General features: G+C 37.9%; 1 protein-coding gene across 2 annotated transcripts; it reads left to right on the forward strand.

Annotated features, from left to right (window-relative positions):
* Positions 1–263: 263 nt before the first annotated feature.
* On the forward strand, positions 264–27799 carry LOC118800544 (NACHT, LRR and PYD domains-containing protein 3-like). 2 transcript variants are annotated; one of them, XM_036560804.1, is made up of 13 exons: positions 283–361; positions 1830–1867; positions 2779–2838; positions 2994–3101; positions 3222–3542; positions 7676–7996; positions 13258–13368; positions 14362–16374; positions 19075–19248; positions 19541–19714; positions 22416–22589; positions 26980–27026; positions 27117–27799. In XM_036560804.1, the coding sequence occupies exons 3-13, from the start codon at positions 2789–2791 to the stop codon at positions 27704–27706; spliced, it is 4083 nt and encodes a 1360-aa protein (XP_036416697.1). In that variant the 5' UTR covers positions 283–361; positions 1830–1867; positions 2779–2788; the 3' UTR covers positions 27707–27799. The 2 variants fall into 2 exon arrangements, with proteins under 2 accessions (XP_036416696.1, XP_036416697.1); XM_036560803.1 differs by lacking the exon at positions 1830–1867 and having other exon boundaries at positions 264–361.

The raw sequence follows: 27799 nt of genomic DNA on the forward strand, positions 1-27799 counted from the left end.
TTACAATCTTGACTACAATTATGATTCTGATGGAAAATCATTCATGAATCAATGTCACCTACTAGCAGTTCTAAACACAAACAGGGGAGCCTGTACTAGACCTGCAGTCTGCAGGTTGCTCTGAACTTAAACGTGGAACCAAAGTAACTAAATTAAAACCAGTGGTCCTAAATGTAGGCGGTGGTCCGTTCAGGCTCAGTCTGTTATTTTCACACTCCAGCGCTGTAGATGGCAGTGTGCCTCTTCATGTGGTTTGCCGTCGACCACAAGAAGAAGGTCTCAATGTCGCATCAGTGAAAACAGAAGTAACTTTAACCGAGAAACAAAGAAGGAGATCATCAGAGACTTGGATTCTAGCACAGTAAGTTCATGACTAAAAGAGATCTGCTCTACTGGATTGCAGTTTAAAGCAAACAGGTTTCTATTCACAGTCACAGTTCTTTATTTAAACTAGGATTAAATTCCAGTTCGAGTTACATGAACATCAGAACCCAGAATAGGGTTTATGTGAGTTATATTATGAGTTATAATATACTGTTAGATCATAATCTTAGCGATCATAATGACTGTATAGGTTTACCGAAATAATGCTGCTTGAGGTTTTTCCAGCACTCCGCCTGACATTATGACGATGTTTTGGTTTCGGTTATTCATTAGTCTCTGTGTCTCTGATTTAGCTCACAAAAACTTTAGAAAACGATTGATAAACAAGCATTAAGATCTAGAATAGAATAGAACAGTAGCATCAAAAGAAAGTAAATAAGGTTAGACACCGCAGATATAGCAAGTAACGACAGATTGATATGCATTACGCTTTTACCGTCATGTTTTTTTTCTGCCCACGGTCTATGTGAAGTAATATTACACTGATCGAGTGAATACTCCCCAGATCAGTAAACTGCGATCACGGCAACAATACCGACTATATTCTGCTTAAAACTATTTCAGAAAAAAAAATTAAGGAAAGCAGGTAGGAAAGATAATTTCATTACGCTATTTGGACACTGCCACTGAGCAGTGCTGTAAGTCGCTGACTGGTTAAATCAGAGCCAATCATCTTAAGCAGGAAAACGCATGCTTAGTAGCTGGAAAAGCGTGAATGATACGTCTTTATGCGTTGTTTCATCCTAACACCACAATCGGCTTATTTATTTTTTGTCAGATTTTACCAGTGATTCCTTAAGGGTACAGTAGAGATATAAGATAAACAACAGCAATAAGTGAACCATAAAACGACTTTTGACAGCACATTTCAGTCATTACATTTAAATGTTTCACATGTGTAATAGTATTAAAAGCTTTATTGGGTGACATTTAGAGACTCAATAAACACATTATTTTGCTTTGTGTATTTATAATTCCCCAAAAGGACTATAAGATTCAAAATAAACTTTACAGAACCAACAATGTAATTAAAACAAATATCCACATCTTTAAATTTTATCTCTTCTTTATCCAGATTTAGATGAAGAATAATATTAAAAAAAACTTTCCAAATGTCTTTAGAATAACAAAATTAAAAAATATGAAGCATTTTCTTCTATATTTTTTTCTGTGCAAAATGAGTAATTATGTTTAACATATACAAACTAAGAAAGATTACAATTACACATCATGATCATGTAAGACTTTTAATTAAGTTTTAGGATATTATTAGAAATGCAAACCTATAAGCAGGAGATCAGGGCTCAAGAACTCTAAAATGAGATGAGAACTCTAAAATGATATTCTTCAAGGCTTAATTTTATTTTTGGTGTGGAAAATACTGTAATAAGTTTATTAGAGCAATTCTTGTTCCACATTTTGCTCCAACCTAACTCGCAACTCAGAGGGATGAAGGAACCATCTGGGGTGCCCTGAGGATCAGGTTGGGACCCACTAGTTCACACCTTTAATATGAAGCAATGGTTTAACTTTACAAACACAGACGCTGCTGTATTATTTCGACATTATAGGGAATGTGTATGAAGTCTCCAGTGAGAGTAATTAACCAGATTCATTTAAAATATTTGCTGTATGGATACTATTGTATTTCCAAACTTTGCAACTTAAAAGAATTTCACTGATCCAAAAACCTTATTTATGTGGAGAGAAATTATGAACATCACCACCTTAGACCAGTAGGCTTGTTGATAAAATTTAGAAAGCTTAATAGGCAGCTTGTTAATTAAAAATATGATTTTTTTTTTTCAAAATATTATGGAGTATAAAATGCCAAATACAATTTGGCATGTAGAAAAATAAAGTAGATTTAACTCATCTAAACATTGATAACACAAACATGAATCTAAACATTCAAAACTTACCCCTGTTGTTCATTCTGAAACTTTTTTTATGTGGTGTTACTCATTTCTTCAAACAAACTGTACATATACACATTAATAAGGTTTATGGATAAAATCTTGAATATCACACAAAGACTCGAAGCAGAATAAACAAATCTGGAGACAACTTAATTATTAAAAATTGATATTGTTAATGGTTAGTAATGAATGTGTTGGAATAAAGGGTGTCACAGTGATGATTAGTAAAGGAGTATTTGTTTTCATTAAAAACAGGGGTTCTTCACTTCAGTCAGAGACCCCCTGCCCTAAACAGTTTGAAATACTCTCTACCTACAGTACACCTGCCACAGCTCATCAAGGGCTCAATAATGGGCTCTTCATTTGGATCCGGAACATTTAGTGTAGAGGGAACTTTAAACTGTGCAGGGCAGGGGGGGCATAGGACTGGAGTTAAGAACCCCTGACCTAAAACATTGTACTTTTTGTTTATCAGGTATAGTTGCATGGTGGAACTTCATAAATCCAGCACTGGAGTACAAACCTCTGATCCAAAGTAAGTAAGTTTTCTTCAGCTCTTGGTATGAAAAGAAACAGTTAACGAAATAGAAAATAAATTTGAAATATTTTTGTCTCTTGTGCTCCTATTTAATTAGTAATAACATGGAAGTCAATTATATAATACTTTAATTGTTGGTGAAACACTCTCAGGGTAAAGCGTGCAGGATCTCCACTGTGCAGCTGTGTATGCGTGAAAAGGCGCCAGTCCAGCTTTGAGCCCATCAGGTCCAGCAGTAAGGAAGAAACCTATTTTTCATGGTAAATCACTGCCATCAGTAAACAGCTATACTGAGGACATCTCATCTGTATTTCTGAACTTTGAGCTGCATTTCGTACAACACAAACAAGGATTTATTTCAGTCTGTTTAATATTAACAGGGCTGAAACCCAGAAATCAGAGCCTCCAGAGCCCAGCTGTGCATCTATAAAGAGCGATGTATCCATGGGGAAACCTCCTTTATTCAGCAGTGGAGGAGAGCCCAGCTGCATATCTGTGAAGAGTGATGCTTCCATGGGGAAACCTCCTTTATTCAGCAGTGGAGGAGAGCCCAGCTGCATATCTGTGAAGAGTGATGCTTCCATGGGGAAACCTCCTTTATTCAGCAGAGGAGGAGAGCCCAGCTGCATATCTGTGAAGAGTGATGCATCTATGGGGAAACCTCCTTTATTCAGTAGTGGAGCTTTACCCTCAGAACCAGAGTGAGTTACTATCTTTCAGAGTAACACTAATGAGAAATAAAGCAATAGATCAGGGATGTCCAGTGTTACCTGCAAAGAGCTGGTGTGGTTGCTAAAAAAGCTAAAGCACACCTGATTCTACTTGTTTGATCAGTTGGTCTTATCCCAGGTATGCTGATCAGGTATGCTTCTGCTTTGTTGGAATAACAAGCTGCAGCCCTTCGTGGGTAAGACACCCCTGCAATAGATGGAAACCTTTAGCACATATGAGAGTGCACTTCCTCCATGACAGTGACTGCAGTGGAGAAGGACGGTGCAGCATGTCTGGCTGTGTGGTACTATGTTTAACAGTTATTTGTAGAAATTACTAAAGTATCATTTGGATGGGATCAGTTTTACATGTGGATGTGGGGTAATGCAGTCATTACCTGGAGTTTTCCAGTTATTTTTGTCCATCATGTCAGTTATTGTTTTGGACTGTATGCTCCCATGTAGGAGCTATAAAACAGAATATTAATGATATGTGAATTGCCATGTTGTTAAATATTCTGTTTTTATTGTGTTTGGACCTGCCCAGTCTGAAATGGCTTATTTCAGCATCTGCTCCTCCTGGGCTTCACCCCTTCATCATCACACCCACCAGTGATTTTTTGTGTGAACTCATTAAGTCACCTACACATGGACAAAAGTATTTTGGACTTTCTACAAGATTTGAGTGTGCCTGGGAATTTTTGCTCATTCATTCAGAAGAGCATTTGTGAGGTCAGACAATCTCTGTTCTAGTTCATCCCAAAGGTGTTTGATGGGAATGAGGTCAGGGCTCTGTGAGGTCAGTCAAGTTCTTCCACACCAAACTCACCCAGTCATGCCTTTATGGAGCTGCTTTGTGCACTGGGGTATGGGTCATGCTGGAACAGAAAAAGGTTCTTCCCCAAAATGTTCCCACAAAGTTGGAAACATACTATTGTCCAAAATGTCTTGGTCTGCTGAGGCATTAGGATTTCCAGAGGAGGTTTGAACTCTGCAGTTATTGATCAGCAGAGTGTTGGAGACTTTTATGCATTATGCGCCTCAAAACCCGGCGACCTCCTCTGTAACTTTACATGGTCTGACCCTTCATGGCTGAGTTGCTGTGGTTCCTAAACTTTCAATAATACCATTCACAGTTGATCACAGAATATCTTGGAGGGAAGAACATTGGCATCCTATTACAGCACCATGCTCAAAATCAGAGAGTTCTTTAGAACGACCCATTCTTTCACAAATGTGTGTAAATGCAGACTGCATGGCAAGGTATTTGGTTTTATATATCTGTGGCAATGGGACTGAATGAAACACCTGAATTCAATGATTAAAAGGTGTGTCCCAATACTTTTGTCCATATGGTGTATATCCGCCTCTATTTGGTCTTGTGCTTTGGAGAGTCTCTGGACCTGATTTACTAAGCCATTTCCACCAATTTCAGACACAATTCATGTGCATTCTGCCTGCATTTTATGTTCAAAATTGGTGTACAAGCCTAAACCCTGTTTTTGTGCTGTGTGCATAGAAAAACACCCCCTTAAGCATATGCATTCAAGGGAGGACCATGGGGAAATGGGAAGATTTGTGTCAAAAATGGATGAAGATGTTGAAAATGCTGCTGATTAGTAAATCAAATAAAATGTGTGAAGTTTAAGCGTCTCATGGCCGCACGTTTTGTTATGATATATAGATTATTCTGCACTTTCTTTTAAAACCAGTAATACATTTGCATTAGAGTCTTAAACAAGTCTTGTCAAGAGCAGACACTAAATAATTTACCAGAGGAATAACCTTATTTAAACTTTCAGGGTCAAGTGATTGCCTCACTAGAGTGATATGTTAAGATTTTGCCTCGCAGGTCAAAAATATGACTTTTGTTTTGATTGGGCACTAAAGAAGTAGCCTATGACTCACAGAGTCGAATACATATTTTAGTTTTTGGCAAATTATATAACAATGTCTCAGCAAGATTATTTATGTTTATTAAAGCAAAATCTGCTACAAAATAATGCAAAATGTAAATTCTGTTTGCAGCTCCACTTTTTCTAAACAGTTCAGCTGAAAGTGTAATATAGTATATAAAGATATGTTTATCAAAACAAAAAGCATTGATGAAAATAAACAGTATCACCCACTGACATCTTGAAAACATAGAATAGCAAGTAATGGCATGATGTAATTGTTTCTGTTTACAAGATATTTTTGATGAATCTGACTTGCCAAAAGTGTTATTGTAAGAGTGATTTCTGCCATGGACTAGGAATGGAAATATTAGATACAGACTATGAGTTAGGCTGTGCTTTTATTATTTGTTTATTGATTTATTTATTTGTTGAGACATTTTTTCTGCAGTTTCCCCATAATTCAATCAAATAAGAAAGAATAAGCTAATAATTGCACTCTGGGGTGATTTCTTTCTGAAAGCAGAAAAAACTTAATGGCATCTTACAGATCTCTGTGTGCACCAGAGTATGTAAGTAGAGTGAAGTAGCAGGCATTTTCGCTTCTTGCTTAAAGCATTCTGTAATGGCAGCAATACTGACTGTATTCTGCATAAAAAATATTTTTTAGGAAAAAAATAAAAATAGCAGAAATAAAGCTTCATTTAGCCACTGAGACACTGCCACATAGAATGAGCAGTGCTGCAAGTTGCTGGCTGTTTGAAATGGAGCCAATCAACCTAAGCATGAAAAAACATGCTTTGTTTTGGAGATATGTGCATGCTTAGTAGCTGGAAAAGCATGAATGGTATGTCTTTATGCAATGTTTAATCTTAAAACCACAAGATGTAAGATTTTATTTGTGATTTTACATTTTACATTTTACATTTATGGCATTTGACAGACACTCTTATCCAGAACAACTTAGTTTGATTATTTTGTACAGGTATGTCAAGTCAGGTCAGGCTTTGTCATTTCAGCTATATACAAGTACACAGTGAAACGAAACAACATTCCTCCAGGACCAACACAGGAACACACATGCAAAACAATAAGGATGTAACATATTATGACATATTAGCAGCTTAGCAGATAGCCTAGCATATATGAGCATAGCAGTCACTGAGGTAGCAACCAGAACAGCAATGGTATACAGTATTTGGTTGATATGGTAATTCTGGCAGCTAACAATGTTAAAGTAAAATATGCAAAAATGCAAGTAGATAGATCTAGTCAAATGAAGTAAAGGTAGTGTTAGGATTCTTGCCTAAGGACTCTCATTTGTATAGTATAGGGTGCTTGCTCAGGTGGGGAATTGAACCCCAGTCTGTAGTGTGTTAAGCACTACACTATACCAACCACCAGATTTGTCAGATTTTACCAGTGATTCCCTAAAGATACGGTAGAGATATGAGTTGTCAACATCAATAAGCCAACCATAAAACAAAGCAAACATTGACAACACATGTAAGTCTTTCATTACATTTAAATGTTTCACATGCGTAAAAGTATTAAAACTTTGACATTTAGAGACTCAGTGAATGCATTGTTTTTTGTATTTCTAATTCCGAAAAAGGATGATCAGATTTAAAATAAATGTTACAGAAGCAACAATTCAATAAAAATCAATACCCAAATCTTTAGATTTCATATCTACTCTGTATCCACATTTAGATGAAGCATTAACAAAAAACAAATCTTTCAAAATGTTTTTAGATTAACAACATTAAAATATAGATGGAGGCGGGGGTGGGTTAAGATCAATTGGGAACCACTAGTTCAGATCTTTAATATGAAGCAACGGTTTAACTTTAGAAAACACTTAAGAACTTATGACATTACATTTGCATGAATAGACCTGGGGGAAAGCATAAAGACAGTGCTACGTTGTTTCTACTTTATAGGGAATGTTTGAGAACTCCAGTGAGAGTAATTGACCAGATTCATTCAAAATATTTGCTACATAACAAATACCATTATCTTTCTAACTTTGGAACACTATAGATGTCTTCTTAATTATAAGAACTCCACTGATCCAGAAACCTAATTCATGCAGAGCGAAATTATGAACATTACAACTTCAGACCGGTATGCTTGCTAATACAAGCTAGAAAGATGAATAGACAGCTTGTCAATTAAAAACACATGATTGTAATTTTTTTTTTATAAATGTCTGTTTAATATGAACAGGGCTGAAACCCAGAAATCAGGGTCTCCAGAGCCCAGCTGTGCATGTATAAAGAGCGATGCATCCATGGGGAAACCTCCTTTTTTCAGCAGTGGAGGAGAGCCCAGCTGCATATCTGTGAAGAGTGATGCATCCATGGGGAAACCTCCTTTATTCAGCTGTGGAGGAGAACCCAGCTGCGCGTCTGTGAAGAGTGATGCATCCATGGGGAAACCTCTTTTATTCAGCTGTGGAGGAGAGCCCAATTGCGCATCTGTGAAGAGTGATGCATCCATGGGGAAACCTCCTTTATTCAGCAGTGGAGCTTTACCCTCTGAACCAGAGTGAGTTACTGTCCTTCAAAATAACACTAATGAGCTGTGATTATGAGAGGAAGATCAGCTTTATGTTTCACCTGTTTGTTGTTTGTGGAACAAACACTTTTGGTTTGGCTTGGAGCCGTTTCTTGTTCTTTTTTGCTTTTAAGTAGTTTTGGGGCAGTTTATTTCTTTTAGCCATCTTTTTCTTCTTTCTGCTATTTTGGGGCAATTTCTCTTTTATTTCCAGCCCTCTTTTCTTTTCTTTTTGTCTAAATACTCACCTGGGCTAAGTATCATACTGGTCACCCCTCTTCAAAGGTGTGACAGAGGGCTCCTGTTTGCCACGGCCTTAAGTAGAGGTGTCCACAGGTGTGCCAGGTTGGGCCTAATCAGCCCAAGGGCTTCTGGGAATTGGAGTTCCCTGAACTTGTGGTGCCTCGCCACCGTAGCCCACTGCTGGCGGCCGGTGGCCCAGGTTGGACCCTTGCAAGCTATGCTAGTACTATTGGTTATACGTGCATCAAAGGACAGATCAGGATCGGTTGTGACGCCAAGGTTTTTACAGATTCTCCTGGTGCAACTGAGAAACTATTAAGTTTAAGCATTAAATTAGACAGTTTGTTTGTAGCAGCTTTTGGACCAAGAAGAACCTCTGTTCTGTATGAGAAGAGTAGGAGGAAGTTACTTGACATCCAGTGTTTTATGTCTTTTAACCATTCCACAATCTTATTAAATTGAAGTTTATCAATCTGGTTTGGTCAAAAAATACAACTGTGTGTCATCCGCATTGCAGTAGAATTGATACAATGTTTACTGAAGATGGTACCCAGTGGTAGCATGTAAATTGTGAATAATAGAGGTCCTAAAATAGAGCCTTGTGGAAAAGCATACTGTACTTTTGTAAGAACAGATGATTTGCCATTTACATTCACACTTATAGCAATCAGTCAGGTAAGATCTGAACCAGGAAAGAGCTATTCCTGTTACTTCTACAAGGTATTCTAGTCTATCTAGCAACATAGAATGGTCTATCTTATCAAGTGCATCACTGCAAATGCATGCAGATAAAACAGAACCAGTAAAGTTACATTTCCTTGGTCAGAGGATAATAAGAGATCATTTATAATTTTATATAACTAATAACTAACAGCTAGTGCTGTCTCTGTACTATGATGGGGTCTAAATCTAGACTGGAATTTTTCTTGTACATGATTCCACTGCAAATAGGAGCTTAGCTTTTTACAAAATATTTGATATAAAGGTAAGATTTGAGATAGGTCTATAATTTGCTATCTCACAGGGATCAAAATTAGATTTCTCAATCAGAGGTCTAATTACTGCTAGTTTAAGAGTTTTTGGTATATAGAGAAGAGTTTATTATTGAGAGAAGAAAATTGGTTATTTCTGGCTAAATATTTTTAAGTAAACTTGTAGGATCTAATATGCAAGTAGAAGATTTTGAGGAGGAAATAATTTTAACTAGCTCAGTTTGTTGAAGTAACCTCTGAATATCAGAGGTGTTATCTGGTGGAGGAGGTGGGGGAGACCTTCTCCTTCCTTCTCCTTTCTTGCAGATTTGCAGAAAATGAGAATTTATTTTCAATATGTACTGAACATCTCCCAAAACTGGTCTGAAAACAGCAGTTTAAAAACAGATTCTTATACCTTGGTTGGAACACCCCCAACACCATAGTTTCAGTTATAAAAGGTCAAAGACAGTGCTCTCATCTTGTCCTGGATCAAATGCTTTAGTGTCATACACTTTTTGTTCTGTTCCCAGAAAGCCTATATTTTGTGCTTGGTTGGGGTCATAAAATGCTATTTGTACTGTCGTAAATGAATGCTGGTCTGCTAGTTTTTTAACACTTAAAACCATAGAAGCATAACAAAGAGAAAAATGAAACAAAAAGAAAATAAAACAAAATCCCAACAATCCCCCCCTTGAACACAACTGAAGCATTTAATACAACTCATGTAATTACTATGCTATATTTTGTTCAAAAATCGGTTATTCATCTACATATTCCATCATGGAATAGGTGTTTACACTTTAGGTTATGTAAGATAAGCTACCAATACATCAGATGTAATGCCTTGACACAATATTAGTTGGGCTTAGCATAATAATATTGGTAGCTGCTATATGCTACATACAGATATAGCAACCATGTATTATGACGTAGATGATTACAATTATTACACAGAGTGTGACAAAAATCAACATAATCTCATGGCAGTGCATCCACCATGGTCCCAACCAAGTAGATAATCTGTATTTGTCTGATCTATATAAGCAATGTGTTCACATAGGTCATCTAAATCTTTAATATAGGTGTAGAGGTCCTGTGTTGGGACGATGATATCAGAACAACATTTAGGCCCAATTACTGAACATGTGCCTCCTTGTTGTGCTCAGACATAGTATAACGTAATTCTGTTTTGTAATATCATCAGTCTATGTGAGTGCAATGTCTCTGGGATGAAACCTAAAGCTTGGCAATTTTATTAGTTAATTTTTCAACTTCATGAGATAAAATATGCATTTGATCCAAAGCTCTCATAACTCCATAATTTGGAATGAGTACACCTAAAAACCTACTCCAGAATGTCTGACTTCATGTCAAATGTTCAAAACACGGATTGGGATCATTGTCTGATGATTAAAATCATCACAAAAGGAATGATTGGAACCTTTTTCATGAATACCATGATTTGCATTATTGACATTACTTGATTGAAAATATATAGACTGTTGTGGTCTCATGGTTGGTAAGAGATAAATCAGTGAACACCGACCATTGAAACTGGTGGGTAGTTCACTAAAGGCTGTGGTTCCACATAACCAGTAGGTTTCTGTGGGTGCAGGAACCCTGAAAAATGTGTTAACTGATAACTAGTTTATCCATGGACCAGACTAATGAATGCAATCTTATTGTATTGATTTTGCTGTGAAGCTAGGCAGTCTTTGTTGAGTGTAGCTATTATGTCTATGATTAAGTTGCACTACAAACCCCCAAGACACTATAGGAATGTCCCCTAAAAATGATGACCCATTTGAATGGTTCTCTACACACCATGGAAACTCACTAGTAATTGGTCAAATTCCTTCAGTACCTTCCCTAGCTGGATACTGCTTAGTGGCTAGTGGAGGTGTACCAGTCAGTCATACAGATTCAACAACGAACAGACCACATTTATCCTTATCTTCAGACCAAATAGTATGGTTAATAATACAAGGATCTGAAATCTGAGGTGCAAGAATAGTGAGCTTAGGCTTTTCAGACTGAAAATCCAATTGTATATGCAGCTGGGAAATAGCATCAATACCTAGAATTGGACGTGTTTTGATGGAAGCCATTACTAAGGAGAATGAAAGAGATTAAGGGCCAAGGTTTAAACACGCAGGCTCTGTTTGATAGGTATCATAACTTTCCCCAGTCACCTTAGTGATTACAATGGCAGTTTTAATAAACAGAAGGCCAACATCCTTGGCCATGGATGAAGGCATTAAAGTAGCTTGCGCACTCGTATCAAGAAATCACATTCATGATCATTCACAGTGATTTTGACAAACAGCTTCTTGTCTTGTTTATATGTAATTGGCTGGAAACATTACATTTATAAAAAGTCACTGTTGATACCCAGAGAAAAAGGAACAGAGTTGCACACAGAACAGTGCAACACAATACAATACATAAGTGCAGTAGAGGTGTGCAATGAAGCCACAGTCTCTCAGGACAGTGCGAGAGTGTAATTCATGCTCTCACAGCAGACATTTCTAGTTTAAAGAAATGTTCTATGTGGGTGGGGGAAGCAGACGATTGAGTTGCCTGCTGTATGAGTTTTAACAGCTGTCCTGCCACCTCAGGGGAGATAGGCCCACCCCCAACCTGGGGCTGGGTTTTCCCCAAGCTTGCATGTCTTTTCTTTTTGCAACTACGGCCCCAATGATCATGTTTTACCACAGTAGTGGCATGTTTCATCATATGGCTTCTGGGTTTTGCTGGCAATCTGTTCGTTGGGTGGCTACAGTCTTTAACACAGTAGATACATGCAGATGCACATTTGAATCAAATGATGCATGTCTGAAGTCAAACTATCAGCCCATTGGGCCACAGGCACTTTGATGTCATTTCACTTTCTGTTGCTTGCACCTGACCTGATTTTTGTGACTCGTTTCTCTCTCTCTTTAATAATTCCACCTTTGCCTGAAGGACATTAATGGAGCATTGAGTGTGTTCACATATTTTTCTGCATAGGCCGCTGCACACTGTTCTATAAATTGCTGTTTTCCTGTCATTATCAAGGCGTTTCACTGCCGAAACACCTGAACACACCCTGCAAGGTCCCTTTTCTTCACACATTCACTCAGAGCCATAAAACATTGGTTTTGACTCCATTCGAAGTTCTCTGGGATAACAAACTTCTTACACAATTTCTCCTTTTTATTTGCACACAATGTACATATCCAGCATCTGCAATAAATCTCCCACAAATGCAACTTTTACCGTGGCTAGTACACCCCCATTCCATAGTTCAGTCATAAAACGCCAAAAACAGTGTTCTCATCCTGTCCTGGATCCTGTTGTAAAACAAACAGAGTTGCTTTCTCAAGGACTCAACACAAAAAGAAAATAAAACAAAATCCCAACACTTGAAAGATTAAAAATGAGATTTAAAAGCGGAACAATAGTGAGCAAGCAAGCACACAACAGTGCAACCTTTTTAGTTGGTAATGGTGTCAGGTGTTCCCAATATATGTTAATTAAGTCCTTTCCAGTTGACCTGCAAATCCAACGAGAGAAAATGACTTCCAGAAATCATTATTTGTAATTAATTACAATTAATATGCAACAGCTAACTGAAAACATAAAAAGCTGCAAGAGACTAGCAAGATAACAGCAAGCATGCTGTCCAGCAATTAACAGGAACTACGTTTAAAAGGGTTCAATCTCTCATGCATGGCTGGGATGGAGAGTCTCTTTTAAATTGTCCATACTCCACTCTTGATTAGCTACAGTGTCTCTTAATCAGAGGAGGACTAATTGAACACTTTGGAACACTCACCAAGCACATAGCTAAGAGTTGGATAGCAGCACTGCTTCCAGTCCAGCATATTACATGGAACATACACAACATTTGTTTCACTTTGTGAGCATGGTACACTTAAATTTGTTATTTGTTTTTAATGACATTTAGCAAACGGAATATGACCTTACAAAGAATCTTTTAAAATGGATTGATTAATAAAGGTGCTGTATTATGTCGATATATGGTGTTTTCAGGTTGCAGACCAAGAGTGCAGTTTCTTCAGTATCCAGTGGTGTGTCTATGAAGGACCATTTTATGGGCCAGCGTCCTTTATTCAGCAGTGGACCTGTGCCCTCTGACCCAGAGTGAGTTATTATGCTTCAGGATAACAATGATGATAAATGAAGCAATGGTGAAAGATAATCATAGCAGACACTTTCTGCTGTTCATTGACTGTGATAGTGTAGTTGATCACAGTAGTGTAGAAGGACAGTCCAGCATGTCCAGTATCTGGTTGTGTGGTATGGTCATATGAATGACCTGTAGAAATGTACAGAGATTGGTAACACAAATACTCATATAGCCTAAAATATATATAGCTTAAAAATGTGTCCTGCATTTACTATTGATTTCCATGCCATGCATTCCAGACATAATATTACACACTCAGAAAAAACAGTACCTTTCAGGGCACTGAAACCCTGTTAATGGGGTGGTAACCTCAAGGGTACATCTTGAACATAACTATGCCATATTATGTTGCAACCTATCTTGACTTAAGGCTTTTTGTTTTGTTTTTATATTTAAAGTTAAGAAAATGTACAAACATGCCCCTTGCAAGAAGGAATGTAAAAGCCATTTGAGGTATGCCAGTGGACTTTAAGTACCACTGAGTTATATGAACATTGTTTGTTCCTTAGGAGACTAAAAATTACCTGGACAGTATCATTTTTTCTGACAGTGTAGACATAAGTACCAGATTCAGTCAGGAAAAATCACTTGATTACTAAGTCAAACATATGAAGGCTCATGAACTATTTGAATATGATATGTTGAGGAATAATTATTCTGAGCCACCCAGCGGTAACAAAATGCATAATTGGTCATTCCAACCTTCAGAATTTGGGACACGCTGGGTTTCAAAAGACAAGGCATGAAGTTCATCTTTGGATCCTGATGCAAACCTACAGAGAGAATCTCCTAAATTATGTACACATTTAATTTCAAACAACAGGTGATAATGACATGGAAAAGAGACATTGTATGTGATAAGCAGGATCTTCACTCACAGGCATTGTAAGTAGTTTATGGTCATTTATGTTCATTTTGTCTGTATTATTGTATTTGACATCCATCAGAGAGCAGTCCACAGCCGCACTGAGGGCACTCACTCTCGTGGAGGGAACTGGACACCTCCATCAGGATTCTGACCAACCAATGAATGGTATCCTTCACAGAGTTTTAGAGAGACATAAAATCTGTATGAAGAACAAGTATGAGAGCTTATTCGAGGGAATCAAAACACAAGAGAATAAAACCCTCCTGAATAAGATTTATATACAGCTCTACATCATAGAGGGAGAAAGTGAGGGAGTAAATGAAGAACATGAGGTTCTACAGATGGAGAAAACATCCAGGAAACACCTACAAGACATTACACTCAACTGCTTAGATGTCTTTAAGCCTCTACGAGGTCCTGAAGGAGATACAGAACAAGAGAACAAAGAAGAAATTGAAGAATATAACATTACATCTGTGACAGCTGAAGGTCACAAACACAAAGAAACAAAAAAAGATAAAGGACAAAAAGTACAAAATCTCAGAACTGTGCTGACTAAAGGCATTGCTGGCATTGGAAAAACTGTCTCTGTGCAGAAGTTCATTCTGGACTGGGCTGAAGGAAAAGCCAATCAGGATGTAGATTTCATGTTTGTGCTTCCATTCCGGGAGCTGAACTTGATTAAAAATGATGAATACAGTCTTCATGGACTTCTATGTGACTTCCATCCTGAGCTCAAAGATCTATACCCAAAGATATATGATGAGTGCAAAACTGTTTTCGTATTTGATGGCCTGGATGAAAGCAGAATTCCACTGAACTTTGAACAGTGTGACAAAGTATCTGACATCACCATGACATCATCAGTGAGTGTGTTGATGACAAACCTCATCAAAGGAGAGCTGCTTCCCTCTGCTCTGTGCTGGATAACCTCCCGACCAGCAGCAGCCAATCAGATCCCTCCTAAATACATCAACCGTGTGACAGAAATTCAGGGATTTAATGACCCACAGAAGAAGGAGTACTTCAAGAAGAGAATCAGTGATGAAGACCAAGCCAAGAAAATCATGTCACACATTAAAAAAGCGAGGAGCCTCCACATCATGTGCCACATTCCAGTCTTCTGCTGGATCTCAGCCACTGTTCTTCAGAGAATCGTGAAACAGCGTCATACAGAAATCCCTAAAACTCTGACTGAAATGTACTCACACTTCCTGATCACTCAGACAAACATGAAGAACGAGAAGTATGAGGAGAAAGATGAGAGAGACCCAAAGAACCTGCTGGAGTCCAACAGAGCCATTCTTCTAAAACTGGCTGAACTGGCTTTCAAACAGCTGATGAAGGGCAATGTGATGTTCTATGAAAAAGATCTTAGAGCATGTGGCATTGATGTCACTGAGGCCTCAGTGTATTCTGGGATTTTTACTGAAATCTTTAGGGAGGAATGTGTGCTTCACCAGAGGAAGGTCTACTGCTTTGTTCATCTGAGCTTTCAGGAGTTCCTGGCAGCTGTCTTTGTGTTTCACTGCTGTGAGATAAAGAACATCAAGTTGCTGCAGAGTTTTAAACCACAATACAGAGAGTGGACTGAGAATGTTCCACTGGATGAGCTGCTGAAGGGAGCAGTGGATAAAGCCATAGAAAGTCAGAATGGGCACCTGGATCTTTTCCTCCGTTTCCTGCTGGGCATCTCACAGGAGTCCAATCAGAGACTCCTACAGGGTCTGCTGACACACATATCAAGCAGCACAGCGAAAACCACACAGTACATCAAGAAATTAATTAAAGGAGATGAAGATCAACAATATCACATCCCAATCAACAAATCTCTTTCCACCGAGAGGTCCATTAATCTGTTTCTCTGTCTTTCTGAAATGAATGACCATTCTCTATCCAGAGAGATTCAGGTGTATCTAAGATCACATAAACACTCAGAAAAGAAGCTCTCACCTGGACAATGTTCAGCACTAGCCTGCATGCTTCTGATCTCAGAGGAGGCACTGGATGAGTTGGACCTGAAGAAATACAACACATCAGGTGAGGGTTATAGACGACTGGTCCCGGCTGTGACCGTCTGCAGAAAGGCTATGTGAGTGTTACACATTAATATCTTTATTAATATTTGAAAACTGGTGATTTATTATGATTATTGCCTTCACATAATTGGAAGATTATAGTTTTTAAGTACATTATGTAGTATTCACGTTTTTGCACATTATTATAACAGCAGAAAAAACACTTCTAGTCCACTTCATTAGAATCCCCTATCTTGTGGCTACCTTGCTTGTGTACAGTTAAAGACTTTAGCTCATATGATAATGCACAATTTGTGTTAGCCATCCTCTAGTCAGGTTTTGACTACAGATCTGCTTTTCCCTAGATCTCAACTGTCAACATAGCAGTGACACTGACATGTATAAAACCCCAGTAACACCGCTGTGTCTGATACACTTTTAAAAACACCACACACGCTACCATGCCACTGTAATACTATTATTAATAACAATAACAACACAATATACACATTATGAGCAATTTTAATATGTGATATAGCCTCATTTATAATATAAGGAGTAACTTATGGGTAAATATCTCTATCTAACTCCTTAAGTTAGGCCCTGGACCTATTTCACTTAATAATGCCCTCTGCTGGAGGTGTTCATTTATGCACTTTCTTTCAAGTTTTGTTAACTTTCTGTGTTAGGTTTGGTGGTTTTAGGGGTGTTGAGCAGCTGAGGAGGGACATTTTGCACATTAGGGAATATCTTTTGCTAGCCTAATGACTTTTCTTCCAATATAACCATCTAAACAAATGTGGAATTGAGTTCTACAGTTCTGAAACATAAAAACAAACAATCTCTCTACTTTTTTTCATAATTGGTTTTAGGCTATTTTTAAAACATAAAATAACTTCAAATTAATCCAAAAGATCCAAGCAGCTAGTCGTTTTCAAAACGTGATGAGATGTGTAGTCTTTTTTTTGTTTTGGATGCATGCAGATTCTAAGGGAAGTATTGTTTTCTTAAGAAACCCAGTAAACAGAGCATTACAGTAATCAGTGGTACTTGCTGAATAGATGAGTTTTTCTTGCGTTGCCATGGGATTAAACAGGCCTGGAATGTAGGGGATAAACACAGAGAAACACAGAGACTTTGCAACCTCTAAATCAAACAAAGGGGTTTACAGGAGGTAGTAAACAAGTCTAGGATGATTTGCTTGTCTAGACTCTGAATATTAGAATGCCACTAATAAGGCCTCTTCAGATTTGCAACCTGCTTAAGCCCATATGTTACAGAAGACTTAGCCTGTCAACAAGCCTGTCTCCACGCCACCAGCTTACCCCAGCTTTTACTATGGGGAGCCAAAGCTGTGTTGGGGCTTCAAGGGTGAGTGCCTGTTATTTGGCCCAATTTAGTGAGTCATTCAAGTCTGAGGAAGCTGAAGTGGCCTTCGTGGCCTTCGTTATTTTACTGCAAGGGCCTGCTACAGACTGGACAGTTCACATGTGAGCCTCATATGGCAAAGTGGCTCACTCATTGGAGAAGTTCTGGAGCCTCTTCTTGTTTGCCTTTGGTCCAGTGCTGAGAGTGGAGAAGGCTCACACATTTTTGCGGGGGAGGGGCTATGTCGATATCACTACAGTCCCTGTTTTGCCGAGTGGCAAGTTCCCATTGGCAGAGGAGGGTCTCACAGCACTGTCTATGGCTCCTGCAAGCCATCACTGGTTTCCACAGTGCTGCCCAGAGTTCTGGAGAATGGCCAGTGAGACAGTGCAGGGTTCCAAGGCTCTGACCAGTGCTATGGAGAGCATTGGCCTGATGATGCCTGTTCTCATCATGCCACCCCAAACTACTACACCTGTGGTTCCCAGAACCTCCTCTACTGTGGTGGTTCCCCTAGCCACCTCCCCTGGGGTGGCAATCACAACTAGAGCTGACCCAGTTCCTGTGCTTAGGATGATTCCAGTTCCTGTGCCTAGATTGCTCCAGTTCCTGGGTCCTGAATGGCTCTAGTTCTCATATGAGGGATGTGTAAGAGCATAATATTACATAATATTAATAGTATGCCTCAATCATTAATCAGTTTAATTAATTAATATGTTTCCTGATGTAATATATCAGCATCATACATATTCAAATCATAAATCACAGTTTTTTGAAAATTGAATAATAGATAATATTGTTTATGTGGCTAATTTTGGGAGAAAAAATGCAAAATGCTGCTTAATGAAAAACCGAAAGTGTTCACTTTTACGAATTGAGCTGAGCCAAATGAGAGTCGAAATGCCAATCAGTAGTGGGAGAGCTCTGATCAAGTTTCATATACTGAATGTCACACCACTCAGCACCCAATTTGGAATCAGGGCGTCAATTTGGAATGAGCACATTTTACAGAAAAAAACAATTTCATTAGACATCAAATATTAGGTTTTTGTACTGTTTTCTTTTTAAAACAGGTCAAACAGAAACTAATAAACACTGTTTTTTTTGTTTTAATGAGTCTTTTACATACTGTCCCAACTTTTTTGGAATTTAGGTTTATAAATTGGGTGATATGAGTATTGGGTTAAAATTGTGCAGTGTTAAAAGGTAAAATGAAAATGGCACACTTTGACAGACACATATGCATTACTCTAAGTATCAAAGGGCTTTTTCCATAAATTATTCAAAATTGTGTTTTCCCATAAACTTTAACACCAATTAATAAAGAAAAACATAATTTCTATGATACTTTATTGATAAACAGTGCCTGTTTTAACTGTTATTCCTCATTTATTCTTCATTGGCAGGCTAGCTGGCTGTGAACTCACCTTGGACTCTTGTGAAACTATCTGCTCTACTCTACAATCAGTAAACTGCTCCCTGAAAGAGCTGGATCTCAGTAAGAATAGTCTGCAAGATTCAGGAGTGGAGCTGCTCTCTGCTGGACTGAAGAGTTTACACTGTAAACTGGAGACACTCAGGTGAACATTCTGTGAATTGACCATTGAATGTGATGATATGTGATATTAAATATGTGATATTAAATATGATGACAGTAATGAAAAACAGCATAATAAATTGTAAACTCAAAATACTACTAGCACTGATTATGATTTATGCATGTGATTTCTACTGTATCTCTTATGCAATTCCAGAAACATAAAGATGCACAAATTTGTAGTGTATTGCGTAAACAAAATGTTTTCCCTTTTGAATTCAGAAGTCTTTCTGTGAGTATACTAAAAATACATTGTATTTGTTCTCCCTTTTCAGACTAGCTTTGTGTAATATTGGGGGAAAGGCTTGTGAAAATCTCAGATCAATTCTACAATCAGAAAACTCCACTCTGAAAGAACTGGACCTCAGTAACAATGACCTGCAGGATTCAGGAGTGGAGCTGCTTTCTGCTGGACTGAGGAGTTCACACTGTAAACTGGAGATACTCGGGTGAACTTTCTGTGAATTAGATCTGTGATGCTAGACACTAAGCTCTGATATCAATGATATTTAGTTCAGTTATTGACAGTGTGTAAAATAACAGCGGTATGACCTGAAGGTTAAAACACTTCCTGAGTCTAATGTCCTGGGCATGATGTTCTGGTCATGCTTGCTGGACAGTAAAGGGACAAGCAGCCATAGGTATGCCGGGTATGTCCATATCACCCAGAGCTTTCCGCTCGATGGCAGTGCAGTTTCCATACCAGGTGGTCACGGAGCCTGTTAAAATGCTCTCCACAGTACATGTGTAAAATGCTTTGAGGATGCAAGGGTTCATGCCAAACCTCCTCAGCTACCTGAGGTAGAAGAGGTGTTGTGGTGCCTTCCACTGCGTAGAAGGTAGAGGTGTTACCCACTACACTAGACCAACCACCACCTTCTTCACCACCCATGTGGTGTGTTCAATCCATGTCAGATTCTCTGAGATGTGAACACCAAGGACAGGCAACAGGCAGTGTTGCAAAGCATCTTAATGGAAAAAATCCAAGTCCAAGCCCCAGTGAGCTTCTAGAAAGATGTAACCTTGTTCACTGATGATATGGCCCAGTGGCTGCATATATAATGAAAAAAGAATTGGCTTAAACATAGACCATTATGGTATACCACAGTCATGGGCTGGAGGTTAGGGAACCAGCCTTGTGCCTGGAAGGTTGCCGGTTCGATCCCTTCAGCTGACAGTACATGACTGACGTGCCCTTGAGCAAGGCACCTAACCCCCAACTGCTCCCTGGGTGCCGTGGATAGGGCTGCCCACCACTCCGGGCAAGTGTGCTCTCTGCCCCCTAGTGTGTGTGCGTTCACTGGTGTGTATGTGGTGTTTCACTGCACGGATGGGTTAAATGCGGAGGTCTAATTCCGATGTGCTCAGACACAGTTGGCTAAAAGGTTCATTAAGGTTAAGGTTAAATGTCATTCTTTTCAAATACAAATTCACCAAGGTTTACAAAATGCTGTCTATCAGTCAGACATGTACAAAACCACCACAGAAAATCCAATCCAGTTTTCCAGTTTGTCTAGAAGTAAACAGTGATTACAACATCATGGTCCAGTAAGGTCCAAAAGAACAAGGTGTTCACTCTGAGATCATTAACTACTTTTACCAAGGTAAAAGATTTTTGTATTGTGACCTGATCTAAAGTGTGACAGAATTTTTCATACATGCTGTTTTACAAGAAAAAACATTAAGCTATTTGTGTATTGCTTTCTTTTTCATTTTTTTTTTCAAGGAACAGCAGATTGGAAATCGGTCTGTAATTTAAGTTGTGTTTCTTGAGTAGTGGTCTTGCTGCCAATCTAAGTGGGTCCAGGAAGCAGCATGGCAACTAAGAGTGGTTTACTGTAATTAAAACTGTGCTACAGGGACAATCAAATAGAAAAAAAAAGTTGGAATTAGGTCCAATGCATAGTTGACTGTGTCTGGGAAATTTTACTAAAGGTTCTGTGGCCGATAGGCTGTTGGATGCAATACACCACTAACCACAGAGTGAGTACTAGATGTAATGTTTATGTAACCATTTTATTTAAAAAAAAAAATGCAAACTCCTCCCATTCCTCACATTGATTAAGATTCCTTGATGGTTGCTGGTGAGGGATTTAAAAGACAAACTGTAGTACAGAATAATTTTCTACGGTTATTTTTGTTATCATTAGAAATCTTGGAGAAATTCTTGTCTTTCAGAAAACAATGCCTTGTTATGCATATATATGGAATTTTTCAAGATTTCATAATGTACTACAGGTCCAGTTTCACTCTATTTGCTTATTTTTAGGCTGATCGCTTTAAGGCACGTGTAGCCCTGTTTATGAGTTGATCCAGTGAAATGCTGGAAAACGTAAACGAGATCTAAGAACAGATATTACTTTAAATATTTTAAGAAAGGCTGTTTGTCTTTTTGATGTATTGTTGATACTTTAGGGATTTTGTAGAGGCAGATTTTCACCACTTAGTGTAAGGATAGGGAGTGGTGTTAGCATATCATACATTCAAAACATCTAAATAAAAAAGAGTATCAGTATATATTTGCATTAGGCTAATTTAACTCAGTTTTGGCTAGCCTAGTGCATGCTGTGTATCACGGAACATAATTTATCATGAGAACAAATTTGCAGATCCAACCTTGTGTATATGTAGTGTGGTTTGTAAAGTGGAAAATGCCTAATATGCTTTCTTTTCAACACTAATTTGATGTACACTGTAATCTGTGTCAAAGTTTCTGAATGTGCAGTTCTCTAGTTCTTGTAGTCCATACATGGAAACTAAACTGCAAAAATGTCTTTTTTTTGTGAACATTTTTTTATTTTCAATACTAAACAGAAACAAAAATGTCATTTAATGAAACATAAATGTTTAATGTTCACAAACAAACACTTATTCATGCTAAAGGGAAAAAAAAAAATAATTCCACCTATCCAGCCTCTCTGTTTCGACCAGCTCCACTTTCTTGGGAGTGCAAACCTAATACTCACATCTGGTTTTTGTTACCTGCTCATTAGCATCTCTGCATGAATTTGCTTCTTCCTCAGTTTCTGATACAGCATCGTACCTTCTCTACATGCTCTCGCTCCACCACCCTATGCCCTTTGCTTGGTTTCACTTTGTCTGTCATGTATTACTGTAATGTAATGTAAGGCACCTTTCTCTTTTCTGCAGATTGTCTGGTTGTATGGTTACAGAAAATGGCTGTTCTTCTATGGCATCTGCTCTGAAATCAAACCCCTCCCATCTGAGAGAACTGGATCTCACCTATAATGACCCAGGAGAGTGTGGGGTGAAGCTACTCTCTGATCTACAGGAGGATCCTCACTGCACACTGGAGAAAATACAGTGAGTTACTGACATTTTTTTTCTATTCAGACACACCCTGGACTTATCCAGAGATATTTCTTAGGGACAATCACTGGGCTACAGTGATCTATCTATGTGAATAAAATCTAGGCCTATTTCAGAATGAAATTAATTAATCAATCAGCAAGGTACCAACAAATATCAAGCCAGCGGTCCAGTGTCTACAAGATAATTATTATCATCAAGATTGATATTTATCATCAGTGTTGAGACAAAAACTCATAACTTCAAAAGTATAAATTTACAGGAGAAGGAGAAAAACCTTATTAACATTTAATTGAAGTTAATGGATCCAGTTTTTTTTTTCAAAATAATTTGAAGTGTTTCAATTGGTCCCTACATCATGAAATTTTAACATGAACATCTGGTATTTCCAAAAAAACAAAGAAAAAGAAAAATGGGTTTGCTGCAAAAGCAACAATGTGTAGTTTGTACAGTCCTGGTCAAATTACATGTTTTGTTCATTCCTTAAGTGAAAGTAAACAAACAAAACCTCCACAGGAAACAAATATAAATGTGGCATTTTTATGCATGTTTTAATGAAACGTATGTATTTATTAGCTAAATATACCATATTGGGAATAAAAGCATGCATTGTGGCAGGAACAAAGGTTATTTTATGATTTCTAATATGTCAAATTAAGCAAATACAAATTATACTTTGAAATGCGCAGAAAAAAATGCCATTTTTTTAACCTCGGTACTCCACTGTTTTAAATTTGTATAAATGGTTAAAGTGAATATGCACAGATTTTATTAGAGAGCATTTCTGTACATACAGTGTAGAAATTGCAGCTGCGTTTAAGCATGATTGGGACAGTGATGTGTGCAGTAAATTACTCAAAGTTGTTACATATCATTTGCATGCAGTGACTGCTGAAGTCTGCAGTAGGCATTGCCTAGGGCCTTATTTATAAATGGTCCATATGCACAAAACCAGTTTGGAATATGTGTATGCACCAACTCACATAGAAACAGGGAAACAAATACATGGCAGAAAAATAGGAATACGTTTACGGAAGCTTTGACCCATGCCATAAAAAAGTGAGAGAGAGCAGGAATTGGTGACACCCTGTGGTAAATAGAGAATTGCAGGTAAATGTGCAATTTGTCCTCACTCATACCATTTCATACCAAATTATGCTCTATAATAAGCCACTAATCATGAAAATCACTCATACCTAAGCAGTGTTTTGTTTTATGTGTTCATTTATTTGTTTGAGTGTACCAGTTAATTAGCCTGTTTTTAAGTATTGACATCTATTGCTTCAAACATCTACTTCTGTCTTCCAGCGTTCTTGATCTTTATGCCAAAATAAATAGTGTGGGCTAGTAATAGATGCAGATAATTGCAAGCCTAAACAGCTGTAAAGTAATTGTTCACATGCAAAAATTTCTTTTTTTTTCTTTCGCTCTGCCATTGTCACCACTATCCCACTCAACAATAAATGGGACACCTCATATTTAAGCATTCATAAGGTAATTTGTATGGACCATTTATGGATAATTGAATATAAGAATGAATGATTTATGAAAAGGAAACTGCGCTCAAGAGTGCATATTCAATGTTTTAGAAATCTGAATTTTTTTGGGCGTGAGCCATTTCCTAAATTTTTGTGCACATGCACACTTTCACTCTGGAATCACAGTGTTTTATAAATAAGGCCCTTGATGTTGTGTACCTTCTTTAGTAATGTTCAGTTAGGCTTGTGCTGCAGCCATCATCAGCTCCTGCTTGTTTCAGGGGCAAATTCCCTTAAGATTTTTTTAGCATTTGAAAGGCATGCTCAATAGGATTCAGATCAAGTGACTGACCTGGCCAGTCAAAAACTTTCCAGTTTCCCTTCAGTTGATAAGATGTTTCTATATGTCTCAGAATTATTTGTGTTACTGCCATCAGCAGTTACACCATAAATAAATATGAGTTAGTTAGAACCTGTGGCAGCCATACAGACCCAGGCCATAACACTACCACTACCTCCACACTTGCCATTGCTCTGATACAAGTTCATCCTGTACTTATCTGTTTGAAGACCTTTTTCCAGAACTCTGAAAGCTCTTTTAACTGCAGTTTAGCAAAATGTTACTTGGCCATTCTGTTTTTGTGGCTAACTAAAGATTTGCATCTTGCAGTATAGCCAGTGTATTTTTTGTTCATGAAGTGCAGACAGTAGTTTTTGACAAATCCACATCTCCCTCCTGAAGAGTTTTTCTGAACTGATTGACAGGTGTTTGAGAATTATGGTGAGATTCTGTCATCAGCTGTGGAGATCTTCCCTGGCCTACCAGTCCACTCTTTCTTCTTAGTAAATATGCCAAACAGTTGATTTTGTTAAATCTAAGGTTTGGTTGATGTTTTACTGTTTTACTCCTGTTTCTTAGCTTTATAATAGTTTCCTCAACTTTCATTGGCACAGGTCTGGTCATCATGTTGACAAACAGCAAAACTCCAAGGGTGACCAAAAGCCTAGAATCAAGACTAGATGCTGAAATCTGTCTTGTACATTCACCAAATAGACATTTATATACACCTGACTAATCACAAACACCTGCAAAGCTATATATTCCAAAGGTCATCTGTGAATATATACTTTAACCACATGGGAATTGTTTTAGTACAAATTTAAAACAGAGGAACAGAGAAGTGCAGAGGCAAACAACTTCAATAAGTACTGTAGGTGGTGTCTCATTGTAGTTTGGAAGAAGTTCTGACCCTAAGACCTAACTAATTTCTGCAGTTCTCCAGCTGTGATCCTTGGAGATTCTTTGGCCTCTCTAACCATCCTCCTAGCTGTGTGTGGAATGAATATAGACATATGTCCTCTTTCTGGTAGATTCCTAACATCTCCAAATGCGTTTCCATTTAAGTCTCCAACTTCTTCATAATTGCTCTGATAATGGATATGAGAATTTTCAACTTCTTAAGCTTGTAGACATTTCCTGATTTGTGTAGCTCAGCAACATTTTGTTGCGTATCATTGCTGAATTCTCTGGTCTTTCTCATCTTTCTCATAGGGCTGGATGATTTTACAGCCCATTTTGCTCAAGTTTATCAGGGGTGCCAATATTTCAGGAAGGCACACATATGAATGTATGCAGAACATTTTGAAGCACAAAACTAAACAGTATTTACAATACTTTTAGTGCGGACATATTGTGAGAAGTGACAAAATAAGAATGTAGGTCAAATTAAAGTAAACAAAAACCTATCTGGAAGCCAGGTTTGCATTAATCAAATCAGGCAAGTCCTTTATCAAGTATACGGTTAGCAGCTAAGTTAAGAAAAGCTAACTAGTGAACATTATTTATGGTTAGACATTGTTAAAATAACATTTAGCAAATACAGTAACCCAGATAAATCTTACTTTACAGCCAATATAATTCAATATAATCAGCAGGTCCTTAGAGCACTCTGGGTGCCATAAACTTGATTTTCTCATGACATCAAGGATTGTTCTTTGTATCTTAAGTCAAAGGTTTAATTTTGTCCAAAAAGTTTTGATCAGTTGAAAAATTAAAAATAGCCAAGTCCACTACACCTTTATTCAGCCAATCAACAAACCTTTTAGTAAGGATTTTATCTTTATTGTCAGAACTGACATCCACAGCTTTCCTGCAGTTTTCCTGAAGATATTTAAATCAAATTTCAGTCAGATCACAAGATTCTAATCTAGTAGTAAACTGTTTTATTCTCTTTTGTTGCTCCATGAAATTGCACTGTTTGACTAGTTATAAATTTAGCTTTTGCGAATGTTAACTTACCAGATTTTAAAGCTAAAGTGAGCTAACATAATCAAACAGCTCTGTCTCATGAAAAGAGAGTGAAATCTCATGAATGGCAATTTTTTTTTTATTTTGTTAAATATTAAGTATTACTTCTCAATAAGTTTTAAATGATGGGTGCAAAATGTGCAAAAAAAAGACCATGTGCATAATCTTAGTTTTTTTCTGTGAAATTAATTTCTCTGCTCACAGCTGTTTAGAGAGCATCTGCAACTTACCATTGTCAAAGTCCAAGCATGATGCACCAACATGAAACCTTATGAGTCAGTACAGCCTTTCAGCTGAGAGATCACAGTTTTTAGAATGGCATCTATTTGTAATTATTGTTGACGAAGGGTCTCAAAATAAGATTTCTGCCTGATTGATCTTTTAACTTCAGTGTGGTAAGCAACAGATTTTTAAACATATAAGGCAAAATCACAAGTAAGCAGTATGATTTTAAACTATATTGCATTTGCCTGTTAAACTCAATTAATTTGATCATTCTTCAGCAATTACTTTTTCCCCTGTGTTACCTTTTAGTCTTCTTTTATTGTCCTGTCACTCATTTTGTGTGTGTGTGTGTGTGTGGTCTTGTGTTTTTTAGGTTGGATCATGGAGGGAAGATCAGGATGAAACCAGGACTGATGAAATGTAACACACACACACACACATACGCACACACATACACAGTTTGTGTGGTTTTCTCTAATCTCTAATCTATAATCTAATTTTTTTGTGCAGATGCTTGTGAGCTCACACTGGACTCAAACACAGCAAACACACATCTGTTTCTGAGGGGACCTGAGAGGAAAAGAGGGATAAAATGTGTGAGAGAAAAACAGTCATATCCAAACCATCCGGAGAGATTTGATGAATGTACACAGGTTCTGAGTGTGGAGAGTCTGACTGGACACTGTTACTGGGAGGCTGAGTGGAGCGGGAGAGAGGCTGTTATAGCCATGACATATAAAGGAATTGAGAGGAAAGGAAGCAGTAATGACTGTGTATTTGGATACAATGAACTATCATGGACTCTGAGATGCTATTGTAACAGCATCTCAGACTCTTATAATGGTTTTAACAGCTACTCTGTCAGACACAACAAGAAGAACATTGCCATACCTGCCTCCCCCTACAGCTCCCACTACAGTTCTGACTCCAACCGAGTAGGAGTGTATCTGGACTGGATGGGTGGCACTCTGTCCTTCTACAGTGTCTCACCTGATACACGGACTCACATATACACATTCTACTCTACATTCACTGAGCCACTCTACGCTGGGTTTAGGGTTGGTGTGGGCTCCTCAGTGTGTCTATGTGAGATGGAATAGACTGCCGGAGAAACAAATGATGCTACAAATAACTTCTCTTGTAAGCCTACATAGTTGGAAATGCAACATAATAAAATACTAAATAAGTACAAA

This window comes from Colossoma macropomum, unplaced genomic scaffold (assembly GCF_904425465.1).
Source record: "Colossoma macropomum unplaced genomic scaffold, Colossoma_macropomum, whole genome shotgun sequence".
NCBI lineage: Eukaryota > Metazoa > Chordata > Actinopteri > Characiformes > Serrasalmidae > Colossoma > Colossoma macropomum.

Bases quoted from the DNA above. Each gene is read 5' to 3' on its own strand.
- LOC118800544 (XM_036560803.1), top strand. From the start codon at position 2,789: ATGGTGGAACTTCATAAATCCAGCACTGGAGTACAAACCTCTGATCCA. The intron at 3,543-7,675 runs GTGAGTTACTAT...TAATATGAACAG, and splicing joins GCTTTACCCTCAGAACCAGA to GGCTGAAACCCAGAAATCAG. The intron at 7,997-13,257 runs GTGAGTTACTGT...TGGTGTTTTCAG, and splicing joins GCTTTACCCTCTGAACCAGA to GTTGCAGACCAAGAGTGCAG.